The sequence below is a fragment of the Cryptomeria japonica genome, chromosome 11 (assembly GCF_030272615.1).
Source record: "Cryptomeria japonica chromosome 11, Sugi_1.0, whole genome shotgun sequence".
NCBI classification, from domain to species: Eukaryota; Viridiplantae; Streptophyta; class Pinopsida; order Cupressales; family Cupressaceae; genus Cryptomeria; species Cryptomeria japonica.
Genome location: NC_081415.1, coordinates 650,735,639 through 650,758,918, shown reverse-complemented (window position 1 = coordinate 650,758,918; position 23,280 = coordinate 650,735,639). Strand labels below are relative to the sequence as shown.

General features: G+C 39.3%; 1 protein-coding gene across 1 annotated transcript in view; it reads right to left on the bottom strand.

Moving 5' to 3' along the window:
• LOC131039959 (uncharacterized) overlaps positions 1-22,894 on the bottom strand; it is a 52,146-nt gene extending 29,252 nt beyond the window's left edge. The window contains exon 1 of the mRNA XM_057972813.2: positions 22,201-22,894. Within this exon, the coding sequence (XP_057828796.2) occupies positions 22,201-22,744 (544 nt within the window). The 5' untranslated portion in view covers positions 22,745-22,894. The remainder of the gene's footprint in view (positions 1-22,200) is intronic.
• Positions 22,895-23,280: the final 386 nt, after the last annotated feature.

Sequence of the window (23,280 nt, the reverse complement as noted above, 5' to 3'; positions counted from 1 at the left end):
GAAAAGGTAGAAGCACACAAAAGAAAATCAAAGCAAGTTGAAAAACTGGAGATTGAGTTGGAGGAAATATGGTGGATGTTGGAGTAGTGTGAGACACACATATATGGAAAAGCAGAGAAAATGAAAGCTGAAGCTAATAAGGCATTCAAGGAATGTGATAAGGTGAAAAAGATCGGTGAGAATAAATTCTCATCTTGTGAGAAAGAATTGTTATCAAAAGAGGAAAGCCATAGGGTCAAGAATTAGCCAAGGGATAGAACTGCTAGATCAAGGAAATATTAAATCCCTTGAGGAGTTGGCACAATTACAAGTGGGTGGAAGACCATTAAGTGTGCTATGCTTAGAGTTTGAAAGAGAGGAGTTAAATGAATGGGTTGAAGATGAAGAGGATGAGTGCGCTGAAAGCAATCCACATTAGAAACAAAGCATTAGTAGAGACAGAGATCTTTGGAGGCCCCATATTTGATGATGGTGAAGAACTCCTTATACAAGAGGATGGCATGGTGAAGAATGAATGTGAAGGTCATAATATTGTGAGCATGCTACAAGTTGATATGCCATATCAACTTCTAGCTGTTCACAATATCGAATAGATGAAGAGAAAAATGGACACTTGGTGGTTTCTCACCGGTTTGTGCTACCTTGTCTAAGTATCTCCTCCAAGCTACACAAGAACCATCCAATGATTCTACACCTCACACCCTCCAAGGGTCCGCAAGACTTATCCTCTCTGACCTCCCAAGGTCCTTAGGCTAGGACAAGCTCTTGTTGTTTTGTGAGTTCCATTTTCTTGCTTCGGAGACCTTGTTTTCCCTCGCCCTTTCACACTCAACCAGAGAGTTCAACCCCTCTACCACAGGATCTTCATTCCCCACACTACACACATTAGGTTGGATGATTTTGGATGGATTCCCAACCCTATTCCTTACTCAGGAGCTTTTGACACTTACCGGTTTGGTGTTTTACAAACAAACTGAACTTTTAGGCCTAACCGGTTCTAGTAGCCCAGTCAGCAAGGTATTATGCATTCACCGGTTGAAATTCCTGAACAACCCTATAAACTCTTTGTCATTCCAGACACCCTTTTGGGGTTTACATACAATATCTCAAAACCGGAGATGGGTTTTGTCACTAACATATCTAACCCTTACCGGTTAACTAGGCCTAATTGCCCCTTTCTAGGCCTTAAAAATAGGGATTGGTTAAAACTCCTTCACCAGTCTGATTGCCTGAGTGAATTGATGATAGTTTGGGGTCTATGCTTCCATTTGGAAGTCCAAACCAATCATACTTCTCCTTCACCCACCAATCTCACCCAATTAGGGCATGTTATCCAAGTTTCCTAACGCTTACCAACTCAATGTGCCAAGCTTAGGGTATGGTGGCAAAAATATCTGATTTGGCTACCCTTGTCTCAAAACCAAAAAGAAAACATAGAATACATTGCAACCTAACATTCCATAAGGTTCCAGAGAGGAAATCCACCATGGAACGTTAGGTTGGAGCCATTTTGCTCTCAAAACCCTAGTTTTTTAGGGCTCTTGAACCTGCCTGCAACAAAATGGAGTTTATTCACAAACTACAACACTTCAAGATTCCAAATCAAAAACAAAATGAAAGTAAGACACCAGACTAATAATCCATGTCCCTAATTTGGGATGCTCGATCCGTACAGGTCGTACAAACTTGCAAGAACAACAAAAACTCGGTAGAACACACACAAATGGGAACCCAAAACTTGTTTATTTGCTTCAGATCTTCAACAAATTTCAACAACTGATTATCATCGATCTTTCCAAGCCTTATACTGGCCTTGGAGTAGTTACAAACGCTCACAACTAATTGTGTCAACCAACTAACCATTGGAGTATGAAAATGTTGCAAAGTTGCTATGAGCAACTTTTGCAACTTTGCTCACACCCAAACTTGGTCACTCTCAAATGACTCACATGACCTTAACAATCTCAAAACAACATCAACCAACCCAAAAACAACTTATCCTATTAAGTGCTCTACCTGGCACCCTTAAGACCTCACATGCCAACATTGGTCAAACAAAGACTCGTAGGGCCCTTACAATCATTTGAGCACACACTTTATGGCCTCTTGGCCTTATTACAAAACTAAAAACATGATTCCAACATCCTGGAAACAAACTCAACAAAAATTGCTAAGTGTCCCTGCACCATACTCCCCTAGTAGGAAAAACTCAAGTCCCTTGAGTGGATAGGGCTTGAACAGTGGTTCCATGCTTCAGTATATCTCCTTCAGACATCCATGTAGCTTCAAATTCAAGGAGACATGTCCATTTAACCAAGTAGTCTCTATAGACTCCTTTATTAGTCCTTTTGACAATCTTGAAGTCCAAAATGCAATCCAATGTCACTGGTTGGCTTGGGGGTAGGTCTTGTATCCAATCTACTTCTTCACTAGCAGCAGTCTCTCCTTGGTTTGCAGCTGACTGAGTTCCTTTATACTGGAACAAATCACATGCATTAAAGATTGGTGATATTCCCAAGTTTGGTGGTAGTTCCACCTCATAGGCATTGTTGTTAAACTTATGCACAACCTTAAGAGGTCCAATCTTCTTCATACATAGTTTGCTATGCTGCCCCTTAGGAAGTCTCTCCTTTCTCAGATAGGCCATAACCAAATCACCTATCTTGTAGTGTACTTCTCTTCTTGTTTTGTCTGCTTGTGTCTTGTACTTCTCATTGTTTTGTTGTAATGTCTTCTTGACTTGTTCATGGATCTCCTTCATATTCTCTGCAAAGTTTTCACCTTGAGCACTCCTATGGTCCATAGAGCTTAGGTCTCTAAGTTCTAAGATACCCCTTGGATGACATCCATATACTATTTCAAATGGACTCTAGCCTATGCTTCTATTAACAGAGTCATTGTAGGAATACTCTGCTTGCCCCAATACTAGATCCCAAACTTGACCATGCTATTTGGTGAGACGTCTCAGTAAATTACCCAAGGACCTATTTACTACTTCAGTTTGACCATCAGACTGTGAATGGTATGCAAATGAAAAAGAAAGATTAGTACTAAGTTTCTTCCACAAGGTTCGCCAAAAGTGACTCACAAATTTTGTCTCTATCACTCACAATACTAAGTGGTAAACCATGGATCCTCACAATCTCTTTGAAGAACAACCCTGCTATGTAGGAGGCATCATTAGTGCATTTGCAAGGCACAAAGTGCGCCATCTTGTTGAATCTATCCACTATGACATAGACACTGTCATATCCTCTTGGAGTTCTAGGTAAACCAAGAACAAAGTCCATACTCACACACTCCCATGGCTTTATTGGTATGGCTAGAGGCTGATATAAACCTGCATTGCTGGAGGTATCCTTAGCCCTTTGACAAATAGCACATTGCTCCACAAACTTCCTAACATCTGACTGTAGTCTAGGCCAATGGTAGAACTTGCCAACTTGCTCTAAGGTCTTGTCAAGACCAAAATGTCCACTTAGACTGCCTTGATGCTTCTCCTTGATGATATTGTCTCTCATAGAACACAGTGGTATGCAAAGTAGGTGTCCTTTAAATAATAAGCCTTCCTGCAACATAAAATCAGAATAGGCAACATGACAAGCATTAGCAAACTTTGAGCAAACATCATAGGCTTCACCAAAATCTTTGTCACCTTGGTAGAGGTCTTTGAGGTCATTTAACCCCACACTTTGTAGCTGTACTTCTTGAATGGTTAGAACCCTTCTACTTAAGGCATCTGCTACCATATTAGTGACTCCTTTCTTGTGCTTGATGGAAAAGGTGTAGGCCTACAAATACTCAACCCACTTGAGGTGTCTTTGTTTCAATTTCTCCTGCCCATTCAAAAAACTATGTGCATGATTATCAATGTAGACTATGAACTCTTTAGGTAACAGATAATGCCGCCACTTCTTGAGTGCTTGCACCATAGCATATAACTCTAGATCATAGGTAGAATACTTTTGTTTTGCTTCATTGAGCTTCTCAAAGAAAAATGCAACTAGGTGACCTTCTTGGCTTAAAACGGCCCCTCTAGCCAACTTCCTGGCATCACATTCCACAATAAAGAGATGATTGAAATCAGGGAGCCTAAGGTAAGGAAGTTCTACCTTTTGTTTTAACAACTCAAACCCCTTGTCTGCTGCACTAGTCCACTTAAATTGACATTTTATCCCACCTTTAATGGTGTTCAAGATAGGTACACACACATGGCTAAAACCTCTAATGAATTTCCTATAAAAAGAAGCTATACCATGGAAACTTCTTACATCTCCTACCGACTTCGGAGTAGGCCAATTTACTATTGCTTCCACTTTTGACAGATCCATTTTTAAACAACCTTGAGAAACTACAAAACCAAGATACACCAATTCATTTTTGAAAAACTCATATTTATCCAAGTTGATCATCAACTTTTCTTGATGTAGCTTCCTCAAAACTTGATTCAGATGTTTGATATGCTCCTCCTTTGACCTGCTAAAAATCAAAATGTCATCAAGATAAACAATGACAAACTTACCAATGAACTCTGCAAGAACCTCATTCATGAGTCTCATGAAGGTGCTAGGTGCATTTGTGATCCCAAAGGGCATCACCAACCATTCATATAGCCCCTCATCTGTTTTAAAGGCTGCCTTCCATTCATCACCAGGTCTGATCCTTGATAGCCTGATTTCAAATCCACCATAGAAAAGTAGCAAGCTCCACCAAAGTAGTCCATTAGATCCTCAATCCTCTGCATTGGAAACCGGGATCTAATTGTGATTTTGTTTATGGCCCTTGAATCAATGCACATCCTCCACTTACCATCTTTCTTAGGTGCCAAAACAGTAGCACTGCACATGGACTTAAACTCTTCTTTATCAACCCCTTATCTAGCAATTCCTGCACTTGCTTTGCTATTTCCTCTTTTTGAGTAGGTGTCATTTTGTAAGCAGCTTTGTTTGGCAAAGTTGAACCAAGTATGAGGTCTCTCTAATGGTTAACATCTCTCATGGGGGGTAAGGCATCCGGTATCTCATTGACAACTATGTCTTTGTACCAGTATAGTAAGGTCTGCACCTCTTGCGGTATCACCGATTTGGTTTCAGTCTTTTGTCTCTTCTTTGGGTTTTACTATAAGAGCACTTCCTTGATTCCCTTCATGCTTTAACAATTTCAAGAACTCTTTCCCACTGAGCAACATAGCACTTGATCCAACATGTCTTTCTTCTCCTTGATCAATCAAAGGATCCATTTGAAACTTTCTACTCTCCTTGGTGATAACATAGGAATTCTTCTCACCATCATGTATGGCTTTGACATCATACTCCCAAAGTCGTCCTAACAGTAAGTGACACATCCATGGGTAATATGTCACATAGCACACTATCCTTGTAATCTCCTATTTCAAAATCTACCCAAGCTTGCTCATCTACAAGCACATGCTAACCTTTACTCAACCAAGATACCTTATAGGGGGTGGCATGTGGCAACCTTTTCAATTTTAGTTTGTCTACCATCTCAACTGCTACAATGTTCTCAGTAGACCATGAATCTACTATAACTTTACAAATCTTACAATGAGATCTGCAAGTGGTTTTGAAAAGTGTCTTCCTTTGTGTAGGTTCTTTGGACTGTGGTACCTTCAACAAGGTCCTTCTTAGCATCAGGTTCTCTCCATCTAGGACTGGTCCTGCCTTGCTGATTGGTGAGGTAACACTTTGACAATCCTCTTCTTGCACCAACTGAGTTCTCATGTCTCCCATGTGAGAGCTTGAAGTCTTTTCAGGATACCGGCTCATGGTATGCCCCACTTGATGACAATGGTAGCATTTGCCAGTGAAGACTGTGGTTCCTCTTCCCAAATTGCCAAATATGCCTCTATAGTTAAATCTTCCTCTAGAGTTGCCTCTAAATTGTCCTCCTTTGTTAGGATTATCACCGTCGTTCTCTGATTGATTGCCTTCCTCATTCTTGTTGGGATTATAGCCCCTTCCAAAGGTGCCTCTTCCTCTGTAACCTCTGCCACCTCTGCCCCTTTGATTATGTTCACCTTTCCTTTTGATCTTATCTTCTGCTCTCAAGGCTAACTGAAAGCATTTATGGACTGTGTCAGGTGCTATCATGCTGATCTCATCTTGAATGTTTTGTCTAAGGCCATTTAAGTACCTTGCAACCTTCTCCACTTCTTCCTCTTGCTTCCTAGCTCTTAGGGTAAGTTTGTTGAACTCCTCTATATAAGCACTCACATCCATTTCTCTTTGTTTCAAATTTTGCAACTTCTTGTGCATCAGCACCTTATAATCTACCAGTAAGAATTGAGTTTTAATTATGATCTTCATTCTCTCTCAAGAGATGATCTTTTTTTTCCCGGTTTGTTCTCTTTCTTCTTGCATCATGTTCCACCACACTAGGGCTGATCCCTTTAATCTTGACTTGGCCAAATTGACCCTCTTTTCTTCTACAACTTCCTTGTATTTGAAATGATTGTTCAAGGCTTCTATTCAATCCAATAGCTCTTCGCCATTTAGGCTTCCATTGTAGATAGGTAAACCCTCTATGTTGTCTTTATTGAGTCACTTGAGGGCATCCAAGAAGAACTGTTGATCTTTGTCCAACTCCTCCTTTTCTATTATGACCTCTATCATGTTTGCATCTTCATCATCAGTTTCATCACCCCATTCAATGACTTTGCCCTTGCCTTCCTTGGTTTCTTGCCCCCGAGCTTCACTAAGCATGTCTTGGACCAACTTCCTGATGGCCTCTTGGCTCATTGCCTTTAGTGGCATGCTACTGGCTTCTGACTCTACCTCTGGGTCTGACATACACCACTTTGTTCAATCAATTGGCTCTGATACCAATCTGATGTAGAGTAGATTGTCTCTCACCGGTTTGTGCTACCTTGTCTAGGTATCGCCTCCAAGCTACACAAGAACCATCTAATGATTCTACACCTCACACCCTCCAAGGGTCTGCAAGACTTATCCTCTCAAACCTTCCCAAGGTCCTCAGGCTAGGACAAGCTTTTGTTGTTTTGCGAGTTCCATTTTCTTGCTTCGGAGACCTTGTTTTCCCGACCCTTTCATGTTGATTTTTATACTTTCAGATTAATGTAAAACTCAGAAATCAGAATTTAGTTTCTAATTAGATGTTTGTTGTAGAATTTAGAGATTTCTAGATTTAGGCATAACATAGAAATGAACAAATAAGAACAAAACACAATTACCCTGGGAAAAGCTCCTAGGAGGAAAAACCCAACCAGAAAAGATCCTCAGATCTGATTATGGATTAGATTCAATATTCTGATTACAATACTTATCTCAAGTACTTGTAGAGGTCTGAGATGTTCACTCTTAGGGCTGATGAAATCTTCAACAAGTCTGCACTTTCATAAGCATTAGATCTGCCCCTTGAGCACACCAATCAGCAATCAGGTTCATACACTGGATCTGCACTTTTAGTGCATCTTAGGTCTGCACTTATGCTTGAAGCCGATCAATAACCCTAGCGCCTTAATTCTGGAGCAATTCACACTCCTTTATGACAATATGTACTTGATATTGGCACCTTCAAATGGCAGGTATGATTCGCATAAGTTCCTTCTTCAGCCTTCACATTAAGCAGATGTATATTTCGCATGAAAGGATATATTGATTGTGTGTAGAATGAGGTGAAGATGCCCTTTATTTATATGTGGTGCAAGGACTAATTAAGTCGGCCTTTACTTAATTGATGGCTTTTAATTATTAACATCTCCTTTTACCGAAATGCCTTATTAGAATAGGGTCGGCCCTATTAATGGGAGCACGCTATCTTGAGTGTGGCGTGAAGATTTAGAAGGTGCTGTGAGAGAGGGCCCAGCCCTACACGTTGAAGGAGGGGCCAGACCTTTGGGTGGATTCCAATGTTGCCCAAGGCAATTGGAATCCGTCATTCCTACCTAATTACAATCAACATTTCACACTCAACCGGAGAGTTCAACCCCTCTACCACAGGATCTTCATTCCCCACACTACACACATTAGGTTGGATGATTTTGGATCGATTTCCAACCCTATTCCTTACTCAAGAGCTTTTGACACTTACCGGTTTGGTGTTTTACAAACAAACTGCACTTTTAGGCCTAACTGGTTCTAGTAGCCCAGTCAATGAGGTATTCTGCATTCACCGGTTGAAATTCCTGAACAACCCTATGAACTCTTTGTCATTCCAGACACCCTTTTGGGGTTTACATACAATATCTCAAAACTGGAGATGGGTTTTGTCACATATCTAACCCTTACTGGTTAACTAGGCCTAATTGCCCCTTTCTAGGCCTTGAAAATAGGGATTGGTTAAAACTCCTTCACCGGTCTAATTGCCTAAGTGAATTGATGATAGTTTGGGGTTTATGCTTCCATTTGGAAGTCCAAACCAATCATACTTCTCCTTCACCCGCCGGTCTCACCCAATTAGGGCATGTTATCCATGTTTCCTAACGCTTGCCAACTCAACGTGCCAAGCTTAGGGTATGGTGGCAAATATCTGATTTGGCTTCCCCTATCTCAAAACCAAAAAGAAAACATAGAATACATTGCAACCTAACATTCCATAAGGTTTCAGAGAGGAAATCCACCATGGAATGTTAGGTTGGAGCCATTTTGCTCTCAAAACCCTGGTTTTTTAGGGCGCTTGAACCTGCCTGCAACAAAATGGAGTTTATTCACAAACTACAACACTTCAAGATTCCAAATCAAAAACAAAATGAAAGTAAGACACCAGACTAACAATCCATGTCCCTGTTTTGGGATGCTCGATCCGTACAGGTCGTACAAACTTGCAAGAACAACAAAAACTCGATAGAACACACACAAATAGGAAACCAAAACTTGTTTATTTGCTTCAGATCTTCAACAACTGATTATCATCGGTCTTTCCAAGCCTTATACTAGCCTTGGAGTAGTTACAAACGCTCACAACTAATTGTGTCAACCAGCTAACCATTGGAGTATGAAAATGTTGCAAAGTTGCTATGAGCAACTTTTGCAAATTGTTGCATAGGTGAGCAACTTTGCTCAAACCCAAACTTGGTCACTCTCAAATGACTCATATGACCTTAACAATCTCAAAACATTATCAACCAACCCAAAAACAACTTATCCTATTAAGTGCTTGTTGACGTGTATTTTATACACAATCATACACAGAATAAAATACCAATAGGCATCTTATCCTCTCTTGAGAAAATAGTCTCTAACTGCTGAAGATCTGCACGAAGGATCAGTTAGGTAGACTCCAAGGTTCTTTTAGTAGGGTCTCTACGTGTGGACAAGCTTTTAGTGGTATGATGTGATTTGCTGTTTCCTCCAAGGGGCCTTACGTATTCCAAAAGTTCAAAGATTTTCTAAACTAAAGAAACTTTCAAAAATAGCAAAAGGAGTAGGGTTTAAAAGAGGTCTAATCTAGCCTAACCCTATGAATGATTTAGTATGGATGAGACTTGGCAAGATTCAACCAACTTCAATTTTGCCATAAGATAACAACTCAATTGAAATTAGTGCGATCTTCTAAGGTAATAAAATGATACTCAATACATCAAAGATCAAGGACACTACTACGAAGGTACATATCCAAGATTCAATAATGATTGAAGATTAAAGGACTCAATGTATTCTCCAGTCGACCACGCAAGGCGTTCCTACAATCAGCAAGAAGCTAGTGGTTTGGATTACGAATCCTACCAAATATCAAATCTCACACTTAGTCTTTCAAATTAACAAACTACTTTGATTGAACACGATTCAAGTAGATCAAACAACCATGAAGATAACTCAAGAAATTTGCAACAAAACACCATAACTTCAATATTTTATTGATTTCCAAGTCATCATGTACAACAATTGCTTGAATTTCTCTCTTCAAAGCTCAATCTTACTACAAAATGAAATTGATTCTAACTCTAATCTCTCTTACATCAACTATTAACTCTCACACTATTCCACTATTTCTCTATTATCCAATGAAATGAAAAATGGGGGTATAAATAGCATCCCCAATTACAATGAAAGGTCCAGATTGAAAGTAAATCAATGGACAAGATCATGACACCTAAACCCTAATTAGGGTTTGTTACAAATGGCCTCCTTTTTACTGAACAATATTAAATACATAGCCAAATATTAAATTTGGCACAAAAACCTAGGAGGCATAAACCAATGAGAAATAAGATGTCATGTCATCTGTAACAACCTTTCATCTAGAATCTTATTCCCTTTCCAATTCTCTTTCTTAGCATATGCAATGAATTTTGTCACAATTCCTTCGATTTCTGCGATTGGAATCTCGGGAAGATTCTTCATACTCTCTTCTAAGTGGATGACCTGATCGAATGCATCTAGAAGAGCCGCGTCCCAAGTAGATTCAAGTTCCTTCGTCCTCTCAATCAGGAGCATGATAGCAAACATTTGATCATACTGTTCATCTGTAACATTTGCGTCCTTGCAAAAGATGACCTTGATTCTATCCTCTAGTTCCTGCATTTCCACATCTGTCTCGACCTCGATCCTTCTGCCAAGAATGGTACGAAGTACCTCAAATACTCTGTCCTGGATCGGATTGATCACCTCCTCAACTTGGCTACATCTAGTACTGATGTCCTCAAAGAAAACATTCTTCATATGGAGTAAGGTTGACCAATGAAACAAACTGTGAGGTTCTCCATCCAAGATCCTCTCCTGTGCTAAAATCTTCCTTGATGTGTGTCTAATAACTTTCAAGACAGGAATGATAACATCCTTGGTTTGGGCGAATGCAGCTACTGTTATCATCAAATTGTGGATCATCTCAAGAACCTGGATAGCTTGATGAATAAACTTCATCATCCTTGTTACAAACTCTACAGCCACTGTATGAGATCTATCCATCCAATTACTTGTACGTTGGACCATGTTCCTGAATCTTTCTGCTTCATTGATTGATTGAAGCGGCAATGCTTATACTGGTGATCTAACTGGATCCTGACGTCCCAAAGGTTCATTGATGTGACTGAAATATGTCCTCCATGCACCGACCTCTCTCTCAAGCTTTCTATTTTTTTCTACTTCTTCTCTAAGCTTGTCCTTCAATGCCTCAAATGTGTCGGTGGCATCATCTAGAGTCTGCTCTGCGGTAGGTGGTCCTAACTCAAAAGTCTGTATATCATAATCCTCTGCTAGGATCTCACCCTCATATTTGTCTGCTGCCGGTGTAGCTATCTGCAGTTTTCTGGATCCAGTCTCATCTCGAATCATCTTGGACATCTTGGTAGCCTTCTTCTTTTCTGTTACTTCGTGTGAACGTCCAACAAGGCTCTCTAAATCAATTGCATTGTCTTCGTCCTCTATTACGATCACCTTGGTTAATCTTTCCTTCAACCAATCTGGGATAATCGATCTTGTTTCTTGAACTTGAATCTCTTTATGCACTATTTCTTCTTGTCTGGGAGGAGATGTTATTTCATTGTCTTCTTTGTCTTCATCTAACTCATAGTCTTGGAGAGATCCATCTGGTGAACCATGTTGTGCCTGTCCTTCCTCCTATCTATCGTTCTGTACCATCGACTCCATGGATTCTTCCACTTGAATTGTTCTCTTCTCAGGTCTAGAAGAAGTACCGGATGATCGATCTCTGTTAGCCTCTTGTTTCTTCTTGGAAGACTCTCTCTTTCCAGGTCTCTCTTTCCTCTTCGAACCTCTTGAATGGAGATTGCCCTCACTGGCACATCGAAGGTTACCTTCACCTGAATTTCTAGGATTAGGATTGCCTTCACTCACACTAGCTCCACCTTCGGCAGGTTTCTCTTCCAAAGTGAAAGACATAGCTATGCCTTGTTCTCTTAACTTCTGATGCTGAATGTCAACCCATCTGCGAGTACAAGACAAGACTGGTGCCATCAAAGTATCTAAATCCACGACCTCGGGCTCATTCCAATCTAACCTTATTGTTTTGCTTTCTCGATCATAGGAAGACTGGATATGTCTGCCACTGTCCTGAGCTTGGTCGGCCACTCTATAAATCTTGCATTTCCTGATGAAATCCAAAGGTAATCTAGAATGCATTTTCCGTTTCACTTCAAGATCATCTAAGAGATTCATCATAAAATCTTCAACCTGATACTCATGTCTAAACTTCCGGCCGACCGTCTCCTCTAAATGTCCGTATGGATCAAAGCTTTCTCTCAAAACAAAAGATGAAAAAGAATATAAGGCTAACTCCTTCTCTGCGTCATCCATGGCTAAAGCATTAGGACATACCTCAACTGAATTACCCAAAATGATAGGTACTGGAACTCCATTCTGATGTCTGTGTCTGAATGCCTTCACATATGCTGCCAACTGTCTTGTTACTTCAAGTAACACAATTCTGTCTGTCGGATATCTCGGCAACATGTATGGTAGTAAAGGACATCCATGCACTCTAATATAAGTGAACTTGGGAAACTGAATGAACCAAGCACCGTACCTCTTTATGAATTCCTGGGCATCCTGAGATAACCTGTTGTGAATTCCACCTTGCAACGTCCTGGTGATGTTCATCGTGAAAGTATCATTAACCAACTTATAGTTGCTCCCTAGCGGATGATGCAAGTAGGCATAGGAATCACAAGCTCTGACTTCGCCGGGTCCTCTTCCAATCACTCCTTTGTGAGGTAGTCCTGCGTATTCAACACTCCTGATCAAGGCATAGATGACATATGAACTCATGTGGAAGGACTTAGTAGCCTTGAGTCTCCTCAACTGTACGTCTAAGCAATGGCTAATCATCCTAGCCCAATGTATTGTACCTTTCCCTTGAACAATCACCTGGATGAAGTAAAACATCCACTTCTCGAAATAGAAGGCATGAGGGGCTCCTGTAACTCGGTTGAGCAAGGTAATTAAATCTCTATACTCCTCCTGGAAATCAATCCTGTGCGGCGTGTTCGGGACCTTGCTCAAACGGGGACGGCTTTTGAGTAGCCAGTTCTTATTGATAATGCTTAGACAAGCATCTGGATCATCTTCGTACATTGATCTGGCTCCTTCTATGCTCTTGTATATCATGTTCCTGTGCTCTGGAAGATGGAAAGCTTCACTTATAGCTTCCTCTGAAAGGTATGCCAAAGTGTTTCCCTCATTGGACACGATCGTTCTGGACTGTGGATCATAGTGACGGGCACACTCGATCATCAATTCATGGCACTGAATAGCTGGAGGAAAGCCTGCCGCCTTAATGATACCACTCTCGATTATTCTCCGGGCGACAGGTGATGGCTTACCAATGTAAGGGACTTCTCGAAACTTCTTTGTGCTAAAGTTCCCCAAGTTGGTATCTCCAATGTTGCTCCACTTTGACACGATCTTGGTCTCCACTTCTTCGGTCTTCTGATCTTCTTTCATGAGAGCTGAGCGACTGGTGGATGCTCCCGCCTTCGGGGTCGCCATACCTACACAACATTTCATTATGAGAACTAGATTTTGCAATGAATAACATAGATTAGAGGAGAAATTTTAGGAAACTTCATGATAAGTCTTTGAGTTATCATTTCCTAAAATAAAACGATTGAGCTAGGAATTCAAAATTCAAAAAATTAAAATATGACGATCAACAAATAAAACAATAAAGATCAAATCGCCATACCTCAATAGAGAGCTAACTCTAGAATGCAAAAGAAAAGGATCGCCTAGGCAAAATTGAGGTATAAATAATCTTCAACGTTATCTCCTCAAAGAAAATCAATTTCGCCACCCTTGTCTTTGACGTGATCTTCAAATCTCGGCAAATTCGCTCAATATAGATCTTCAAACATCGCACCACCTTGGAAGTATTAGCGCCACCTTTGGATGAAATTCGCACCTCTTCAAACACACTTCGCACTATCTTCGTTTTCCTCAATTCGCATGTAGAAGGATAAAAATAATGATGTGAAAATAATAGTTTTCACCCCCCTATATATAGCGCTTGCACCTCTCCATTTATCAAGGCCGACTTGGAAAATATAGCAATTTAAAATGATTTTTAATTAGATAATAAAGGCCGACCTCCATATCAAAGCGCCCCAATCGATTTTTAATTAATTCATTCATAATTAATTAAATGCCTTTCGTTTTTTAATTTGTAAATTTCGATTTTTAATAAAGGCAAAATAACTAATAAATGTCTAACGCCATATTAAATGCTAATTAAATAGGATTTTCAAAACTCATCGAACTTTAGCATTAAAATGAATTCAAAGAGGTTAATTTGGCGCCAAAATTTTGAAAATGAAGTGGACGTACCTCATCGCCCTGGTCCCTTGGAGAGGGACAGGAGCGATTCACCATTTTTGTCATGATTCTTGCGTTTTCAATGTTCAACTCCTTCATTTCCACGTTCCAAATCAATCATCTTGTTGGGTTCTTCGAATTAGATCGTCATGTATGTGCGCATGAGTGTCTTTAGATGTATCATCGCCCTTGTCCCTTGGAGAGGGACAGGAGCGATCCTAAGGTTTTCGCTTGAAATTCTCCATTTTGATACGATCCTTTCTTTGTATCATCTTCCAAATGCCATTTAAAACCTTGTGCGTCTTTATCTTAACGTGATTGTCAAAGGATATCATGTGTTTTGGCTAACATCGCCCTTGTCCCTTGGAGAGGGACAGGAGCGATCTCCATGTTTTCATGTTCATCTTGCATCTTTGATCTTCGAACTTCCATTGCTAGGCGAATAATATCATTGCTAGTCCATTCTCGCCTTGCCTTGACTTTGAAGGAGTATGAGTGTTTTTAATGAAATCGCTTTGGTCCTTGTCCAAAGGACAGGAGCGATATAAGCTCTTTAGCTTATTTGGCAACATTTGGACGTTCAAAACTCTTGCATGTCATTCTCAAAAGACGTCTTGAACCCTTCACAACCTTGTGAAGCCTTGACTTGGCATGATCTTGAAGCAAAATGAAGAGTCTTAAGTAAATCGCCCTGGTCCCTTGGAGAAGGACAGGAGCGATATGGTCTCTGTGTTCAATTTGATGATCATTTTACGTTCGAAATCTTTGTATATCACCCTCCGATCATACCATGGACCCTCTACGATCTTGCAAAACCTTGACCCTACGTGATTCTTGCATGAGTTGGCCAATATACCTAATATCGCTCTGGTCCCTTCCTGAGGGACAGGAGCGAACTGGATCTTGGAGTGCAAATTTCTTCAATGTGATGACCTTGGTAACTTGTGCTCGATGAAGATGCCTTGAAACGTTCTTGCCACCCTTTGTCTTGACTTGGATCGGTTTTAAACTTGAGGGAAAGGCAACACACTCACTGTATCGCCTTGGTCCCTTGGAGAGGGACAGGAGCGATCTTGTTCTTGTGGTCTTCATTTCACCTTGTCACCTTCAAAACTTATATTCAACGGGTTCGTAATGCGTCCTTCCATTCATTCATGCCTTGGGATCGATTGAAACTTGGCAAGAAAATCATTTATAACAAAAATCGCTCTGGTCCTTTCCTGAGGGACAGGAGCGAACTAGGCATTTTGGGACCCTTGTTGACATTTTAAAATATTCAATTTATATTCAATGAGTTCATTTCACCGTCTTCCTTGCCACCAAACATGAACTTGACTTGATCTTGGCCTGGATTTTACTCTATGAAGAATATCGCTCTGGTCCCTGGGAGAGGGACAGGAGCTATAATGTACTTCGCCCTGGTCCCTTCCTGAGGGACAGGAGCGATTTTAGCATTCTGGACCATTCTTCTTCATATTTGCACTTCAAATTATATTCATCTGATAAAACATCTTCCCTTGGACCTCTTCGAATTGTCAAGTCGTCAAAATCTTGCAAGGACAAAGCAAAATTTGATTTGTAGCTCCGGTCCTTCACTGAGGGACAGGAGCGATTTTACTCCTGGAGGCATTTCTGTGTTTGTGAAAATCTTCAATTTATATTCAATGGAAAGATCTCGCCTTTCTCCATCACTTACAACTCGAAATTCATCTTGACTCTGCAGGAATAGTAAGATATTTGAAAACGAGCTCCCGTCCTTCACTGAGGGACAGGAGCGATTTTGCTCCTACAGGCCAAAATAACATGATTTTACAAGTTTAATCAATTCACGAGGCGAAAACAAATCATTCTCAATGCCCGGGATCAAAAATCAAAAAAGTCAAAATTTGGTCGAAATTAGTCAATTGGACAAAATTCACATTTCACCTTCAACACTTAGACAAATTTAAGCTCTGCATTCCAAATTCCAATTGAAAATAGACCAATTTGGCGAAATCATTGCATTCAAAATTAGCATCCTTCGAAAAGGAAGCTCAAAAGCCCTCAAAACGACTGGATTCTGGCCTGAAAAGACAAAAATGAAAACCCCAAGGCTGACCCTAAATCCAGACAACTGACTGACTAACAAAATCCTAAAAAAAAAAAAAAAAAAGCAAAAGGCGAGCAAAAAAAGGGGGGTCCCCATTTTCAATGGGGCGATGTGTGAAATGGTCACAACAGTGCTCTACCTAGCACCCTTAGAGCTCACATGCCAACATTGGCCAAACAAAGACTCTTAGGGCCCTTACAATCATTTGAGCACACACTCTATGGCCTCTTGGCCTTGTTACAAAACTAAAAACATGATTCCAACATCCTGGAAACAAACTCAAAAAAAATTGCTAAGTGCCCCTACACCAATAGGGCACCAAACCATGGAAGAGATACAAGTTGCTAAGAAGAATTTGTAATGTCCCCTTTTTGAAATACGATTTAATAATAAACAATAATAATAGAATCAAAATGTAGAAGGATAAAAAAAAAAGTTAAATTATTAATATAAATGAATCAAATTAAGCAAAACCATAACTAAAATTTAATTAAGTTTAATGAATGGTCAAAATGCATGAGATGAAAAGTTGTGACTCCCTCAAACATGAGATATAAAAGGGAGAAGAGAACTTCATTTGAAAGGGGTAGAAGGATGGAGGAAGAAAGAAAGAATGGAAGATGTGTAAGAGGAATGAAAAGAAAATAAGAAATTGGTTCCTTCAATAAGCAGAAATGATGGAGGGTTGTGTCTCTTTCAAAGAGTGGTAATTATGAAAGGTTGTGACCCTTGCAAATGGGCAGACATCGTGAAGGGCTGTGACTCTCCCTCACATTGGAGGATATAAAAAGGAGAAAATCTCATTTGAGGAGGACATCCAAGGGAGATCAAATTGGAGAATAATTTATAATTCTCAAAGGGCAGCAATGAAGAGTGACTCATTTCTTATGAAGAGGGGTGAATTCCAACAAATGAAGATATAAAGAAGAGATTAAATCAATTGAGAAAGGGGAATTGGAGGAATCATCCTAAGATCAAAGAAGACAAGAAAGTCAATGGATCAATATCTAATATCAGAATTAATAAGGGTGAAAATTAGCAGACTTCGATATCTACAAGGGCAAGATTTAGGGCAATCCCAAAAGGGGGCATTACAAATGGTATCAGAGCATGTTCCTGCCAGCCTGAGGGAAAAACAGTTAATGCCACTCAATCAACAAGGAATTAGGGCTCTAGAAAGGGAAAAGAAGGCTACCTACCAAAAATAATACAAAGGACTCACAAATGGAGCATGAATTGAGGGTTTTTTTTGGAAAAGAATGAACAGACAACCCAACCATTACTCCAAACCCTTCAAAACATAAACATACTCAAAGGCAAATCCAGACAGGGTTTGCATTGGTGCAAAAAGAGGTTTCAGTTGCTGGAAATAGAGGGACGATTGGAGAATATGCTGGGCATACAATTACATCGGTGGTGTGAATCTTTACTCTTATGCTGAATTCATACTCAGATTGGTGAATCTTTCTATTACTACATTGACTCCATTGTGAAAGCTCAAATGTGGGAAGGTGTATTCAAGGAAAAACGTCAAGATCATGGTTTGTTTCTAGTCTGCACTAGCTGCTCATATTAATCGTTGGAAATGATTGGAAAAGGTTCACACAGAGTAATCATAGTGTTGTACGTGGATAAGGGTCGCTTCTGGGTGATTTAGGATGCAATGTGAGCTCTTCTAAGTCTAGTTGAAGGGTTTTACTTTGAATAATAATGTTCCTGTAGCTGGTCACTGAAGCATATGATCAGAAAATTCATACAGTCGCTGTTCTTGTCCATTACTAGTTGCCTCTTCATACTCTTTGTGGCAACAATTGAAGGTTGAGATATACATGTTGGTTTAGGTGGCTGGAAAAGCTAACTAGCGCTTCCCTATTATTGATTGATGTAATGTTTAATGAGCATAAATTTATATCTACAAGTCTGCTAAATTCTGAAGTATATTTCTGTCATCGTTTTGCATACACAGCTGCTGCAAGGTCAGGTTTGTTTATTGCCTATGGGATATATTAATGAGCATACAAGAGCAGAAAGATTGCGGTTAGGCCCACTTTCTGACTCGAAATGGATTGGGAGTAGAAGGATTGGGGTTAGGCCCACTTTTTGACTCAAAATGGATTGGGCGCAAAAGGATTGGGGTTAGGCCCACTTTCTGGCTCAAGAAGAAAGATTGGGTTAGGCCCACTTTCTGACTCAAGAAGAAAGATTGGGGTTAGGCCCACTTTCTGGCTCAAGAAAAAAGGAAGGATCTAACAACATATGTATTTGTTTGTATACTCCATGTCTGCATATTCATATGTATACTTTGTGTTTTGATATGTATGCTCTGTGTCTTCATATATTCATGTGTATACTTTGTGCTTCTATGTGTATGCTCCATGTTTGGTTCATACCTAATATGTTCTAGATGTCAGAACAAATAGAAAGATATGAATTGCATTTGAGGTCATAGATGTGCGTCATGCTTCTAATCCTCATCTTAATATATGATACAAAGAGATATCCAGGATATTAAGCAAACATTGGGACAACCAAATTAAATAAGGAATGCAAACCCCCAAGGATTGGTTTGGAGACCCTCATTGCTTGAGGACAAGCAATTTTGGGAAGGGCGGACTGTAATGTCCCCTTTTTGAAATAGGATTTAATAATAAACAATACTAATAAAATTAAAATGTTAAAGGATAAAAAAAAAATTTAATTATAAATATAAAAGAATCAAATTAAACATAACCATAACTAAAATTTAGTTAAGTTTAATGAATGGTCAAAAGGCATAAGATGAAAAGTTGTGACTCCCTCAAACATGAGATATAAAAAGGAGACAAGAACTTCATTTGAAAGGGGTAGGAGGATGGAGGAAGAAAGAAAGAATGGAAGATGTGTAAGAGGAATGAGAAAAAAATAAGATATTTGTTCCTTCAATAAACAGAAATGATGAAGGGTTGTGTCTCTTTCAAAGAGTGGTAATTATGAAAGGTTGTGACCCTTGCAAACGGGCAGACATGGTGAGGGGCTGTGACTCTCCCTCACATTGGAGGATATAAAAAGGAGAAAATCTCATTTGAGGAGGACATCCAAGGGAGATCAATTTGGAGAATAATTTATAATTCTCAAAGGGCAGCAATGAAGAGTGACTCATTTCTTATGAAGAGGTGTGACTTCCCACAAATGAAGATATAAAGAAGAGATTAATTCAATTGAGAAAGGGGAATTGGAGGAATCATCCTAAAATCAAAGAAGACAAGAAAGTCAATGGACCAATATCTAATATCAGAATTAATAAGGGTGAAAATTAGCAGACTTTAATATCTACAAGGGCAAGATTTAGGGCAATCCCAAAAGGGGACATTATAGAATTGGAAAGCATGCCTAAATGGAATAACGCAGAAAAGGAGAAAGCACCTATAGGAATTTTTTATTTCCTTGCTTTATGTTTTTAATTGTTTATGTCTACAACTAAAGGTTGGACAAGCAATGAGAACAGCCAGAATGGATTTTGGTGTAGGACGAGTGAAGGTGGGTCTAAAGCTGGAAGAAACTGGAAAAGTAAAAAGAGAATAATTTAGCAGAGGACGATTTATGGCCCAACAAGAGGCTGGAAGCAAAAGAAGAAATTATGCGAAAATTTGTTGAAGTACCCAACATGCAGATTTTTGAGTTTTTTGAACCAGGGGTTTCAAAAAAATTGAAATGATGAGAGGGAAGACATAAATGATCATTAACTGCTGATTAATTCTCACTTCTCATCAACTTTAGTCTTTCATTTATTCTTAGGAGATTGTGTTGTGACAGGAGTTTGTGAGCTTGTAACTACTGTAATGGGTTATTTAAGAGTTTTCTTTTTCTGGATAGTAGTTTTTGTTTATTGGAGGGGATTGTTGCTGGTTTCAGATAGAGAGAGTTTTTTCGGGGGGAGATAGGACAGATCCAGAAGCATTTCAATTCTGATGCGAAGGAAATATTGACAGTTCTGTATGTTTATTCGCTTCTGTAAAGCTTCATATATGCTGCATTCAATTCTGTTTATCTATCTTGTCATGATTTAAAATATTGTTGTATCTCTATTGGGTATCCAGTTGGAGTTTACTTGCAGGAGATGAGGCTTGTCTACATCATAGGCTTGAATTGATTTTGCCTGTTTTGGCCCAACTACATTAGCATTGACATGGATGGTTCCCAATTTCATCTTATTCAACATTGGTATCAAAGAACAGACACCCATTAGAATTCCATTCTAATTAAGATTTGCTACACCATGCAAATAAAAAGCTTGAGGCCAACTGCCAGCCTATGGCAGAATAGACACACCATAACTGAATGCCATAAAAGGAATAAGAAAAAGGGGAAAATAGGACGAGGTGACTTATCAATGTATTCTTACTTGTTTAGATAAATGTCTTTTTCTATTTTATTTTTTAATTGGTGTGTATATCAATGCTGTCCTGATATCCAAAAGTCTATGTCCGAACAACCTCATTTGAGGCAGCATCTCAAATGTTGAACTTGCTAATCAATATCGGCTTAGTCCTTATTATGCCAGCACACAAATCAATTGCCCTTCCACTGCATGACATTTAAAATATGGTTTCTATGGATAATCTGCTTTCAAATGAATTTTCCAAGCTTGTTTCATTTGATTGTTTTCAATTATTTATCTTCTAGGTTAAGAGTGCAAATGCCTTGCTCATCCATTATATAGGGAACATAATTCAAAAGAAAATGCAAATGTTTTAGGTTTTGACTTCAAATGTCTGTCTCATCCATTAGATAGCATTTCATTCAAAAGAAAGTGTGTCTCTGTTGGTTGTAATTAGGGCCAGCGGATTCCTATTGCCTTAGGCAACATTGGAATCCGCCCCCCTTTATATAGGGCTAGGCCTATCACCACTCGGCACTTAAGGTTGCTCGCCACACACTAAAATAAAACGCCTCCTTGATAGGGCCGACCCCATTAAGGCAAATTAATGGAAAGCAATAAAATAGTTTAAAGGATAAAGGAGGCCGACATGATTAGGGATCTATATGTCACCTATAAATGCATCACCTTCCTCTCATTTAAATCAATCAAGTTTAATGTTGGAAAAACAATCTCTGGTGAAAAGCGAAGGTTGTACTTATGCAAGATCAAAGTCTTCCACATGGTAAGCAGCGAACCTTCACATAGTGACAGAGAACTTCATAAGGGTTGCATTAGCAAACAGCGAACCTCCTCACATGTTGTAGCAGATCCAAACTGAAGTGTGCGAACTCCTTTAGCAAACAGCGAACCTCCTCACATGTTGCAGCAGACTCAAATAGGAAGGTGCGAACTTGATCAAACAGCAGTAGACTTGACATTGACGGCAGCGAACTCCCTTAGGAACAGCAGATCATCATCTAACATTGAAGACTCCATTAAAGGGCTGCAATCAGACAGTAACCTAATTATTCCTCTCTCATGATGGCTGTAAAACCAGATAAGTGTGTAATTTCCTGTTGAATTCTAAATCATAAATCAGATCTGAGGATCCTTTGGCTGGGTTTTTCCTCCTAGGAGGTTTTCCCAGGTAACTGTGCATTGTCTCTAGCATTTCATTTCCGTTATTATGCTTAAAGTCTGAAAACAATAAATTAATTAATCTAAATCCAATTTTCTGAGTTTTATTCAATCTAAAAGTACTAAAAATAACAGTCTCAACATCTACTTCGTTAAATTTAAACAACAGAAGAAAAATAAAGTACTAACCAGAGATTTCATTCGACGTTATAAGTGCAAATGTCTATCTCATGGTTCATCAATTATATAGCACAAAATTCGAAAGAAAATATGTCTCATTCTCTATTGCATTCAAAGTTACACACCTTTCAGAAGGAAAACGTACTCACCGAAAGCACAATGGACTAAGACAGGCCTATTCTGGGACCGTTGTCCAGCAGCCCAGCGAACAGCTAAATCAATGTCTTGATGACTAGGAGCGCGAGTATCCCAAGTGGGTATGCACATATATGAAAGATTCATATTATCCACAGACGGGCTTTTAGGCAATTCACATGTGCAATCTATGATTGCAGGCTCTCCTGGAGGAATATCTGATGCAGAACAGGGCCACCCACCTACATATAATTGTGGACAAACCTCATTATACACTGGCTCCTTGGTTATCATTCTCCTCAACTTCACATAGAGGCGCAGAAAAAATAGATATGGGTAATGAAGCAGCAAGGACCACCATGGAAAACTCCCCTTCCTGTTTTTTCCAAAGAGCAAGGGCAGATTCAGTAATGGGTGCGCGCAAATGGCTGCTATAAAGCCCACTGTGAAAGCGTGCACTAGTGGCAAGAGTAGAACTGGGTTAATTCTACCTTTGAGAAAAAGGAAGACTGAGAATAGTGTTGTCGATATTATTCCTACTATTTGAGAGATCCCCATTGCTGGTGGAACGAAAATGGGTGCTTCTGTTTTTGAGTGGTTTGTACTGTTATATACCGAATGCAATTAACCCAGGAAAACAACCGTGGTATTTACCCATCAAATTGAAAGATTTACATTGCCCACCTTACTCGGCATAGCTGCAATAAATTTTGTAGTAGATTGCCCATATATATATATATATAGGTGGGTTGCTTTAGATTCTGTTTTTTTGTTTTCGCCAACTACCACCATAAATAGATATCTGGTTGCATCATTAACGGTAAAGTTTTGTTTGATGTGTATATTTAGTACTTAGATGATTATCATTTTTTTTTTTATAATTATGTTGAGAGGTATTTACAATGACATCAAAATTTCTTTAAGTAAAAATTCATCTGTATGTTTCAGTTTTTGTGGAGGTGTTTTTGCATGGAGCAATTTAATGGATTTGTATTCTTGATGTTTAGTATTTTAGAAGAAACATATATTTTACAATGATTATCTTCTATTATAAGATATCTCTCACATATATATTTTTAATATAAGTATGCTAG